A 12,178-nucleotide genomic window follows, 5' to 3' on the forward strand; every position below is an offset into this window, starting at 1 on the left:
TGCTAACTCATGTGAGGTAGTCAGATGCCCGTCTCTGGAAGTTTGCCAGCAAAGTCTCCACTAGTACCCATGATGGTCATTGTAAGGGTTGTTAAAGCAGGTGAATATTACTGGTTTTCAATTAAAATATTCTGTGAATAACTCCTTAACGCCTTAAAAATTTTTCCTGGCTATTTGCTTATGATTGTGTGTGTGTGTGTGTGTGCGTGTATGTAGACTGTATACATTTATGTGCTGATTTGCATTGTGTGTGGAAGAAAAGGGAAGAGGAGGAAGAAAAGGAATGGGGACTCAGTTGAGTTAAATGCAGGACTAGTATTGTTACAATGTAGAAGATAATCTTTAGCTGGGCAGTGGTGGTGCACACCTTTAATTCTAGCACTTGGAAAGCAGAGGCAGGTGGATCTCAGTTAGTTTGAGGTCAGCGTGGTCTACAAAACGAGTTCAAGGACAGTTAGAATTGTTTCACAGAGAAACCCTATCTCAAAAAACAAAAACAAACAAACAAAAAAGATTATTAACCCATCACCCTTTATATTAAATATTTTGATTGGTCTTGTCAAAGACACACAAATTCAAATTTCAAACAAATTAGAAATAGTTTCTTCCTCAGACACTTTGCTTTTCTGGTCCTCTTTTATGGGTCGTAGTATTAGAACATCACATCGTGTTTGCTACTTGTCTCGTTTGTACTAATAAAGAACGTATTTGCTCAGTGAAGTCAGAGTCCTCTTAGTTCTGTGACAGGGCCTTGGATAAACAGGGTTAGCGTAAGTCTTCCTTGAAATGAGGGAGATTTATCTCTTGAAATCTGTAGACAATTTTGATGGCAAGCTTTTGAGGCCGTAGGTTTGTGTGAAGAGGTGGCATGCAGGTTAGCTGTGGTACAGGAAAACTGCAGTGTTTGGGAACTGCGAAGATGAAACTGAGCAAGGCAGATCTGAAATGGGTTAGGAGACATGGTGGGGTTGTCACCAGAAGGAAATTACATGAGCAGAAGCCCCAGGGGACACAAAGCACAAAACCCAGCCCTGCTACTGATCATCTCTACGAGGCTGGAGTAGAACTGTTCCTGGTTGGTAGAAGGGACTGACATGGCTCCTCTGGGCCGGAGTGGCAGTGATGGGCTTGAGAGATGGCACACAAGTCGAGTTGAGGGATGAGGAAGGTATTGTCAGGGGCTTTGAGGCCATAGTTTGGTTGAGCTGTTAGGGGAAGTAGGGATACAAGAGGGAAGGGTAGTAGTGGTGTGGCCAGGTGAGGCGTCTGGCCGCAGTCTACGCCTGCATCTCGGAGAGTCTGTTTGTGTGGCTATGCTAGGGTTACAGGCACTTGCAGCCTAGATTTTTATGTGGATGCTAGAGACTCAAGCTTAGATGCCAGAGATTTGAATTAGATCTTTAATCAATAAGAACAAGAACTCTTACTCATTGAGCTGTCTCCCCACCCTCTTAGAAGAGTTTCTTTTTTTTTAAAATATTTATTTATTATGTATATAATATCCTGTGTACATGTATGTCTGCAGGTCAGAAGAGGGCACCAGACCTCATTACAGATGGTTGTGAACCACCATGTGGTTGCTGGGAATTGAACTCAGGACCTTTGGAAGAGCAGGCAATGCTCTTAACCACTGAGCCATCTCTCCAGCCCTTAGAAGAGTTTCAAAGATTTTTGACTCTTCAACTCATGGGACTAAATGAAATAATCACTAAGTTGAATTTTAGAGCGAGAGGAAGAAAGGAAGGCGGAAAGTAGACTTAAAGAAGTAGTTGGAAGAAGAAAACAACTTGTGGAACAGTGGCCCACTCAGAGTAGAGAGGACCCTGTTAGTTCTGCAGTCAGAGTGTGGAGAAAGAGGGTCAGGCAGGAAGCTATGGTGAGTCCACCAAGCAAAGATTTGGCAGGAGGAAGTCTTGGACTCTGGGAGGTAGTTTCACTAAGAAAGTAGAAAGCATAGCTGAATCAAAGAATAATCATGTTCTAAACAATTCAGAAGGTTTTGAGAAGAAAAAGAGATACAGTAGTAATTCATGCAAGGAGAGAGACAGATTTTGTTTAGGAAGGCTGAGTCTTGAGGCATAAACTCAGAGAAAAGGAGGTCAACGTTGTAGGGTCTAGTTAGTAAAGTCGTGAAGAGGCACACTGAGAATACTATTGGATCCTGAATGTGGAAACGGACAGTTTCGTTTTGCCTGTTGGTGTTGTAGATGCAGCCCAGGGTTTTGCACATGCTAAGCCGGTGCTCTACCCAAGCTGTGGAGACTTAGAAAAGATGCCTGAAACAGGAAGTAAGCAGAGACCCCTGTGTGAGTGTCCAGGCCCTGCCGTTTGTGTGGACACTCATGCTGGACCTGTGCTGACACACGTGTTTCTTCCAGGTGGCGGCTGTAGCCCTTTCTTCCCTTATTCATGCTTTGGATGAATTAAACATGGTCGCCATCGTTCGATATGCTTACGACAAAAAAGCAAATCCTCAAGTTGGTGTAGCTTTTCCTTATATTAAGGACGCCTATGAGGTAAACCTGCAGGCCTTTTCCTCCCCTGCCCCCTTTTCACCTTTTTGTTTTTAGAAATCCCTTTTTTGAAGTATTGGGGATCCATCCCTTCCAACCCAGGGCCTCACACCTGCAAGGCTACTCTTCATTTCCCCTCTGTCCCCTTGTTCTAAGCACTGCTTTGGGATCTTGATAAAATACATATTCTAGTTCTGTAAGTCTGAGTGGGTCCTGTTTATAAATTTCTTGCAAACTCCCAGATAGCGTTGGGATTTGCTGGTCCATGAGCCAGCTTTTCAGCTAGAAAACAACATGACTCATGAAAGTATTTAAGGGTCTTTTTATTAAACCAGCAAAGGTGACGCAAGGCTCTCTCCGAGTTCTCATCCTTGTGGCCCTTTCAGAGCCGTGTGGGAAGAGAAATCACCTCCAGTTTAGCCCATAAGGACCATGAATAAAGACTGTGGGTGTGGTTTTATTGTGACCCCTGTGGAGTTCAGTCTATTTAAAGATCATCAGGATTGCTTCCTTCCCAGTTCCACTGAGAACTCCATGTGGCCAGGCTGTAAGAGAAGGTAGAGATACTGACTTCCCAGTCAGATGTCCTGCCATCCAGGCTCTTCCCATTTTTCCTGGTTGGTCTAGCATTTTGCAGTTCTTTAGCAGCCTTCCTTGAGACATCTCATTTGTATCTGGTATCTTTCATACTGTTTGCAAGTGTGAAGTTATTAGTAGGAGTCAAATACTTTATTTTACATGTGTCAGATTTAGACTAAGTTTGGAAGTATTTCTGCTGTGCCTCTTCCACAGCTCCTGGGACCACTTATATATAGTTCCATTAATTTGACGGCTTCTGCTTTTTATCTCCTTTCTTTCTTATTAGTGTTTAGTTTATGTGCAACTGCCTTTCATGGAAGACTTGCGGCAATACATGTTTTCATCACTGAGAAACAACAAGAAGTGCACTCCCACAGGTGAGTTTATTTCCATTTAGCTCACTAACGGCTCTTCACGTACGCTGGTTCTTGGGAAATCACCTGGCTGCAGCTGCTGATGGTGCCAGGACTTCATGGGGTGAAGTAGTTGGATTCTAATCACACACTCCCAATAATGATGAAGATGGTTCAGCAGGTGTTCTGATAGGGCGCGGGTTCTCCTAACCTTCCCAACTGTCTGGTTCTCCCTTCTGACTTACGGCACACATCTGAGGAGCAGCTTGTTGGAGGTCTGTTCTCCAGTTGTGAGCAGAAAGTTTGCTCTTGCTGAAGTGAAATTGTGTCTGTCCGTGTCCTGCATGCAGTCCTATGTATCTGGGACGACAGTGACAGTATTCAAAGTGCTGCCTCTGCTCTCTTCTTCCTTTATCGTTCACGGCTGCAGTTCAGTTCTCTGTTGCTTGTTGCTGGCTTCCAGGAGTTACATCTGGCTGTAGATGGCGGGGTGCCAGAGTGATTCACAGTTATCAGCACTCTCTTCCAGGCAGCTCACAATTTGTGTAGTTGTGTGTGGGCAGAATGTCAATGCCCCCCCCCCCCGCCCCCAAAAATAAACAGCAATGAATGATGATAGAGGTTTTAGGAGAGATGAAGAAATAGAACAAACAATGGTGGATGCTTTAGGTTACATACGGTATCATTCATGTCACAGTAGGGTTAAGGAGTGGGGAGGGGACTTTGCAAATGGGATTCTCTCTATGAATTCTTAGGGATCAGTGTGCTATAAAAATACCAAGAAATCAAATGGGTCCCAGGGCTAGTGTCCTTTCCTCTAGAGCTAGGTCTTTTTCTGTCATGGTGGAGGCATTTGTGGACCTGAACATGAGAGAAGTCGTGTGCTGTTGAGTGCGTCTCTGCCTCCTGATTATGAGTTAAGTAATTAAGGGAGCATTGGGGACTGAACTGAGGCCTCATGCTTACTAGGCACCCAGTCTAGCCACTGCGCTACACCCTCATTCCAAACTCGTTGAGAACTTATTTTATAAATTGTTCCGAATCTAAAAGTTGAACATCTTTTGATCAGCTGACCTATTTCCTGTGACTCAATGATTTTTCTTAAAGCTATTGGCACCTTTCCCAAATTGATCTTTAGGAAGGGGCTTATAATACCAGAGAGATCTAGCAAAAGCTAGTGGGTGGGATTCACTGAATGTTTTCTTGTGCAAGAAATAGATCTGAGTTGCCTGATTTATCATTCATGATGGTGATGGTTGTGGCATTGCTTTAAACCGTCTGTGGACGTTTCAGACACAGGCAGACAGTGCCTTGGGAATGTCTGTATGCTCTTTCATCTTGTGACATTTAAGGAGTAGAGAATGGAGACATAAGGTACTGTTTGAAAGTGCTCACTTTTCCACTTTCCACCTGTGATTGACGTTACACACAGTAGTTAGTTGGATGGCCTTGCGAACCGCCATGAACCAGCAGCATGCAAGGCATACAGGTGATTGCACAGTCAGCTTTCCAGAGAAGACTTGCTTCTTGTCCACGTAGCTTTGGGCTGTGCCATTTGTATAGACTTGGTAGATTTTTACTGAAAGGCTCTCGCTAGGGATTAAGGAAGACATCTAAGGGAAATGGCCATGTTTCTGACATAAGGAACTTAAGAGTTTGAGTGGATATTCTCAGGTGTCTGTAGACACCTACAGATTATGAGTGTGCTGGTCGTGGTTGGGGTGTCGTCCTGTGACACCGCTGGGCCCTGCTGACAGTCACACAAGGTCTTTAGAAAGCCTTGCTTAATTAGGAAGTGGTTTGTTGTTTGAAGTGTTAGAAATATTATCTCAGAGGATACTAAGTATTTGTTCACATCTCCATAGGAGTTATTATACTTATTTATTTTTTTATGACAGATATTTTTCTGATACTCCATTGCCAAAGGCTCACTGAATGGTAGAGTTGGGAAAGAGTCAAGAGGACAGCTATTTGTTTTGTTTCTTTCCTTCCTTTTTTTTTTTTTTTTTTTTTGAGACAGGGTTTTGCTTTGTAGCCCTGGCTGGCCTGGAACTTTGCTATGTAGATTAGGCTGACTTTGAATTGCCTCTGCCTTCCGAGTGCTGAGGTTAAAGGTGTATCCTATCTATCTATCTATCTATCTATCTATCTATCTATCTATCTATATATATATATATATATATATATATTGACATTTGTTTGTATTTTATGTGTATGGATGGTTTGCTTGCATGTATGTCTGTGTATCATGCATGCCTAGTGCCCACAGAAGGCAGAAGATGGTGTTAGATTGACTAGAACTAGGATTACAGCCAGTTGTGGGTGCTGGGAATCATATCTGGGTCTTTAGGAAGATCGTCTGTGCTCTTAACCTCTGAGCCATCTCTCCAGCCCCCAGGCCTTTTCTCGGATGAGGAAATCAAAGGTCAGGTCAAGCACTTGGACAACTGGGGGACACTTGTCGGCAGAGCAGGTGCTGTGTGTGTGACCTGCCAGTGTTGCGGCATTCAGAGGTGGAAAGCATTTGATTTGTGGAGAATAAATAGAAATAATCTTTTTTTTTTTCCTGTTTGCTTCTCGGTTCATCTCTGTTTTAAGAGGCACAGCTGAGTGCTGTTGGCGATCTGATTGACGCTATGAGCTTGGTAAGGAAGAGTGAGGAAGAAGACACCGTTGAAGACTTGTTTCCAGTCTCCAAAATTCCAAATCCCGAATTTCAGAGACTGTTCCAGGTGAGAAAGGCGAGGTCAGGAGTTCTGGTTCTCTTCTCTTCTCTTCTCTTCTCTTCTCTTCTCTTCTCTTCTCTTCTCTTCTCTTCTCTTCTCTTCTCTTCTCTTCTCTTCTCTCTCCCTCCCTCCCTCCCTCCCTCCCTCCCTCCCTCCCTCCCTCCCTCCCTCCCTCCCTCCCTTCTTTTTCTTTTTGAGATGGCTGTCCTAGAACTCAATACATAGATCAGACTGGCTTTAAACTCACAGAGATCCGCCTGCCTCTAAAGCCATAGGTCAGCAGTGGTATGGGAATAGGAGGGGAGAGAGCGTGTGCATGGACAGCCTATGGAAACCCCCTCTGAGGTAGTAACATTGAACAGAGATCTAGAAGAGAAAGAAGGAGCCTGATGTGGCGAGGGCCTGGTGCTGTAAGTACTGTAAGCCTGGCAGCATGGAGAGCCATTTGTTTAGCCAATCCCATTTGTCTAGAGAGGACTCAGGGAGAAGGAGGGAAATCATTTCTAGGTGTGGACAAGGATTTTCTCAAAAGGACTCTCATCATCAGGAAATAAGGCCAGCAATTGACAGTGGGACCTCACGAAATTAAAACACTTTGCACACAAAAGGAAACAGTTAATGGAGTGAAGAGAAACACAGAGTGGGTGAAGAGGTTTTGTCAGCAATATCCCCAACAAAGGATCAGTGTCTAGACCAGAGAACCCATGAAAAGGCCGATGAAGCTCAAGGGAGTCAGGTATTAGGAACACACTAAGCAGGAGGTGAACTCTGAAAGAAATGAACATACTGTGGACAGGGAAGGCTTGTTGGTGTGTTGAAAGGGGATGCTGGAGGTAAGAGCACATGGACTTTATAGATGAAATTGGTGTGGAATTCCTGAGGGGTCCCTAGGATTTGCACAATATGGACTCCTAAGTGATACTCACTATCAACCCCAAAATTTTTCTTTCCATAGGATGAAAACTTCTTTATTACATTTTCTTTGTTGTAGGGAAACAGTTGATGGAATAGAATAAATAATATACTTTGTGATGTGAAATTGCAAAAGCTATTCAGCTCTTTTTCCTTCAAGATTACTAATATGCAAGCTGTTTACATGTGGGAATAGGGCAGGGGCAGCTTAGTGACACATGCGTGTGCCCAGCATGTGCGACCTGGGTCCAAGCCATGGCAGTAATAAATGAAATGGGCTGGTTAGAGCCTTCTTCACAAGAGGGAGACATTGACGAGCTGTCTCACTCCATTTTTCTTCTTCTTCTTTTTTTTTAAAATGTATTTATTTATTATATATACAGTATTCTGTCTGTCTGTATGCTTGCTGGCCAGAAGAGGGCACCAGATCTCATTACAGATGGATGTGAGCCATCATGTGGTTGCTGGGAATTGAACTCTGGACCTCTGGAAGAACAGTCAGTGCTCTTAACCTCTGAGCCATCTCTCCAGCCCTCCATTTTTTTTCTTAATGTCATCTGATTGCCTACCTTGTGTACTGTTAGAGCAGTTGTTCTCAACCTGTGGGTCATGACCCCTTCTTTTGTGTTGACCCTTTCACTGGGGTCACATATTAGATATCCTGCATATCAGATATTTGCATTAAGATTCATAACAGTAGCAGAATTACAGTTGTGACGTAGCAATGAAAGTAATTGTAAGGTTGGGGTCAGCACAGCATGAGGAACTAACTGCACTAAAGGGTTGCAGCATCAGGAAGGCTGAGAACCTTTGTGTTAGATACAGGTGCTGCCGAGGCCTGACTAAGGCAGCGCAGATGCCCCAGTGGAAGCAGCCTGTGTCCAGTTCACTCACTTGGGCGGCGGACAGCCTGCCTTGCTCTTGGTCCTTCCCCACTCACGGTGCTCCTTTCTGACATCCTTGTTCTCAGTCAGTATCTGCTAGACACTTATTATATGTGGGACCTATTCTCTGTGCTTACAGTTTGTCAGTAAACAAGGGATCTCTGTTTTCAAGGGGAAGGGATAGATAACAAATAAGTGAACTAAGCAATTGGACGGTTTTAAATAAATGCTTGAAAACCACAGAATTGGGAAATGTTGGAGTTTGATTAGGTGATAGCGCAGAAGTGGAGAGGCTGCTTCATTACAACGCCAGGGGAAGTCTTTCTGAGAGAGTAATATCTGAGCAAAGACCAGAATGAGAAAAAGGGAACAGGTAGAAGAGACGGGAGGAGTATTGAGCTAAGGACTCAGAGACAGGAACGAGCTTGGCTCGAGTGAACTCAGAGAGGTCGTCTTTACTTGGTTGTGATTAAGGAGGCAAATGGTAGGGCTAGATTCGGAATCGGGCTGTGTTGTACAGGGCCTCCCAGGCTGTGGGAAGGAGCTTGTAGGAACCACTTTTGTGTCTCCAGAATACTTCACAGAAACAAGGGAGGGAAGGTGTCCATTGGCTCAGTTTCAGGGGTTTTTACGGCTGGGAAGGCAGGTGGAGCAGCTCATTCCATGGTGGGGGCAGCGCATGGTAGAGATGACCGTCCACATTGTGGAGGGCAGGGAGAAGCATGTTGGAAGCAAGGTTTGGGTAGCGACCTACTGCCACCAGCTTACCCCAGCCCCCGAGGTCACACTCACCAGCTGGGGAATAAGCTTCAGAACGTGGACCATTTCAGATTTAAAGTGCACCAGAACTCACTTTCAGGTGATGCAGGGAACTCACTTTCAGGTGACGCAGGGTCCCGGAGAACAGTGGCAGCAGAAGCTGAGAGACCTGTTAGAAGGTGGCTGGGCTAGGAGCAGGCAAGAGTGGTGGTGTCAGCAGGGGAGAGGGCAGCAGGTGGAGGCGGGCTCACGGGTGGTCTCCCTGGTGGCTTGTGTCATGTCTTTCAGGTTCTCCTGGGGCTCAGAGTGGGCAGCTCCCCTTTAGCCTCTGTCTTGAAAACCCAAGTGAAAGAGAAAGCGCCTGTGATTAAGGGTTACTCTGAAAGGCTGGAGTCTTGGAGGGTAGGGAGCTGTGTCTTGGGGAACGTTGGTGTTCCCTGAGTGGTTATAAGATGAGGGCCCTCCTGAAGACTTGCAGAGGGTTAGCTTCTGTGCTCGAGTCTGGTTTCATAGCTGTTTTGAGATGTGGCCATTGTCCTCCGAGCCATCCTATTCTGTCTCTTCTGTTTGCCGTGGGTCTCAGCCCTTCCAATTAAAGATGAGAGCTGCTGACCAGAGAACAAGTCCATACTGGATGTTGGCATCATCCTCTAGCCTTTGTGCTTTCCTTGTAGTGTCTGCTGCACCGGGCCTTATACCCCCAGGACCGTCTGCCCCCAGTTCAGCCGCACATTTTGAGTATGCTCAATCCCCCCACTGAGATGAAAGCCAAGTGTGAGATTCCTCTTTCTAAAGTAAAGACCCTTTTCCCTCTGACGGAAGCCATCAAGAAAAAGGATCAAGTGACTGCTCAGGACATTTTCCAAGACGAGTGAGTATTTGCTGTAGTCACTTTTGATATTTATAGCAGTGCGGGGGTGGGGGATGGGGGTGGGGGCAAGTCTGGAATTATGGTGCTGCCCAGGGTTTTCTGGAATCACAGAGGGGGTCAGCACAGCTTTTTAATCCTTGTGTGGGAATACAAAGTTCCCATACCTGTCCATTAGAGTCATAGGTTATCCTTGATGTCCACCTGCACTCAACCTTCTGGCATGGGTTGGCTTTTGCATTAACAGTAAAGTTTCTGTGAATTATACATAGGAAGGCTAAACAGATTTGTGAATACTCAAAGCTGAATTTCCCCCTTTTTAAACAATTTTTATTTTATGTTTATTTCTCTATTTCTGTGTGTGTAGGTCAGAGAACAACTTATGGATGTTTCTTTCTTTCTTCCCTATGGGTTTCAGGATCAAATTCAAGCTGTCCGGCTTGGCCATGGGTCATCCTGCTGGTCCTGAATTGTCCCCTTTCTAAAGTAAAGAGCTGGGGATGGCAGGAGCAGGCTGGGCATCATGAGGTTTCTGTGGTGGTGGTGAAGTGTCAGTAAGATCTTTGGAGGGAAACTGAGGAGAACAGTGAAAGCCATGGCCCGTTAGCTGCTCTGCTAGCGCATCCCTGACATGCTGATTATGGCATTAGGGAGGTCTTTGCAGGCTAAGGAGGGAAATGCATTTTGTATGATATGTCAGCCCAGCTTGCAAATGGCTGATGAGTGTTTCTCTTCGCATTTCGTTCAGAATCTGTATTAATTTCCATATAAACAAAAGTAAGCCAGAAGAGATTGTTCACTATCTAGAATCCTTTGGGTTTGTGACATTGACTGGTTATTGGTGAGTTTTTTCTTAAGCAAGCCAAAGTAATATTTCTTTCTGTTGCCTTTTGAGATTTGACATCAGACCGTGATCCTCCCCGCTGCCCCATTTTCTTCTCTTTCCTTCCCACAGCTGTATCTTCATTGACAAAGTAAGGCTTGCTATTTATAAATACCCAGTGGAAAAGGATGAGTAATTTCCAGAAACTTCATTGGTTTCTATAAATCAATGTTTAGTGAGTTATTGTACAAGTGGAATAGAAAGCTTTGCATTTTTCACAGCTTCCCAGAGGTAAACAGCCCAAGCTTTGTCAGAGCTGAAAGAAAAACAAAACAAAACAAAACTGGATTGATTTTGTTCATGAACTCCTACGGCACCCCGGAGAGGCTTATGGCTCTTTAGTTCTATCCTGCCTTCTACACAGGAAGCTTCTCCCTAAAAAATGCACTTGGCCTCCGTCTTTCTCTGCCCGCACACCACTGGAGCCAATTCATAGCAGCTCCTTACTCTCGTCTCACCGCAATCACAGGGCCATTCGCTCCCGGCATTAAACTCCAGTTCGTGATCTTTATTACCTTCTGGTACTGTGGGAAAGCAATGGGCCCTTTCTTCTCTTCCTTTGCTTAAAATGTAAACTAGCTGGTTAAAACCCAAGCCACAGAGACCCAGAAGGTTGTTGTGCCATGACCTGATCCCTGCGGGGACTGCACCTTCAGCTGTGGTCCTGTCACTCCTTGCCCTGGAAGCCTGGGGTACTCAGTTTGTTGTTTTTGCTCCTGTGGTGGTGTGCAGCACAGACCAGCGATCTGCCCGGGCCTGGGAACTAGCTCAGGCGTGCGTGCTTGCACACTTCCTGCTCTCTACCTTTTATTCAGAAGCCTGCCTTAGTCCTTAAGAACTGTAGGAACAATGAATTCAGCACATACTTACTTAGCACCTTCTCTGTTCAAAGATGATTCAGTGTCTTTCACATGGATTATAAACCCTTCCGTTCCAGTTAATCTTAAAGGAGGAAAAACCAGATTGCTAGTGCTAAGCTGTATTTTGTATTTTTGTATCTTTGAATCTATTTTACCTATTTCTAGTAGACAGATAAGGGACTAAGATTTGGGAGTGATAGTTGTCTACTGAGGAAATTTTATGGTTAAAAAAAAAGTCTTACGTAAGGAGTTACTAGTTTTTATACCAGTGATGTCACTTGATAGGATTTTGGTTAAATAATTTTATCTGTATGGGAATTTCTTCCTCTAAATACGGGGCAGGCAAGATGAATCATAGGGTAAAGATTCTTGCTTGGCAAGCCTGCCTACCTGGAGGAAGATGTAGAAAACCAGTTCCGTAAAGTGGTCCTATGACCTCCCCACCATGGCACATGCCCCTCGCCGATAATAATTGAAAAAATTGCAAACAGTTTCATTTCAAGAGATACCATGGCAACAAACTCCAGTGGTTAAGCACTCTGAACTGCTGAGAGAGAAGTCAGTCGTCTAAAGTCAGCGATATGGCGTCACTCTGAGAACACAACACAGCTGAGAAAGTGCTGTTCCTCTGTAGCCTGTCAGATTCCTTGTGCTTCTGGGTGTGGTGTCCTTATTTCTAAAGGGAAAGAGCTCTGTTGGCCCTGCCTGGAGTCCCACATTGTACTACCTGCTGTCTGCTATCGTATCCTATCGTATCGTATCCTATCGTATCGTATCCTATCGTATCGTATCCTATCGTATCGTATCCTATCCTATCCTATCGTATCGTATCCTATCGTAT

At 44.8% G+C, this 12,178-nt stretch overlaps 1 protein-coding gene across 1 annotated transcript in view; it reads left to right on the forward strand.

Annotated features, from left to right (window-relative positions):
- Positions 1–12,178, forward strand: part of Xrcc5 (X-ray repair cross complementing 5) — a 93,829-nt gene that overhangs the window by 32,170 nt on the left and 49,481 nt on the right. Inside the window, exons 11-14 of the mRNA XM_075951538.1 lie at positions 2,379–2,516; positions 3,379–3,469; positions 6,044–6,177; positions 9,401–9,597. Coding sequence (XP_075807653.1) covers positions 2,379–2,516; positions 3,379–3,469; positions 6,044–6,177; positions 9,401–9,597 — 560 coding nt within the window. The remainder of the gene's footprint in view (positions 1–2,378; positions 2,517–3,378; positions 3,470–6,043; positions 6,178–9,400; positions 9,598–12,178) is intronic.

This window comes from Microtus pennsylvanicus, chromosome 17, assembly GCF_037038515.1.
Source record: "Microtus pennsylvanicus isolate mMicPen1 chromosome 17, mMicPen1.hap1, whole genome shotgun sequence".
Taxonomy (NCBI): Eukaryota; Metazoa; Chordata; class Mammalia; order Rodentia; family Cricetidae; genus Microtus; species Microtus pennsylvanicus.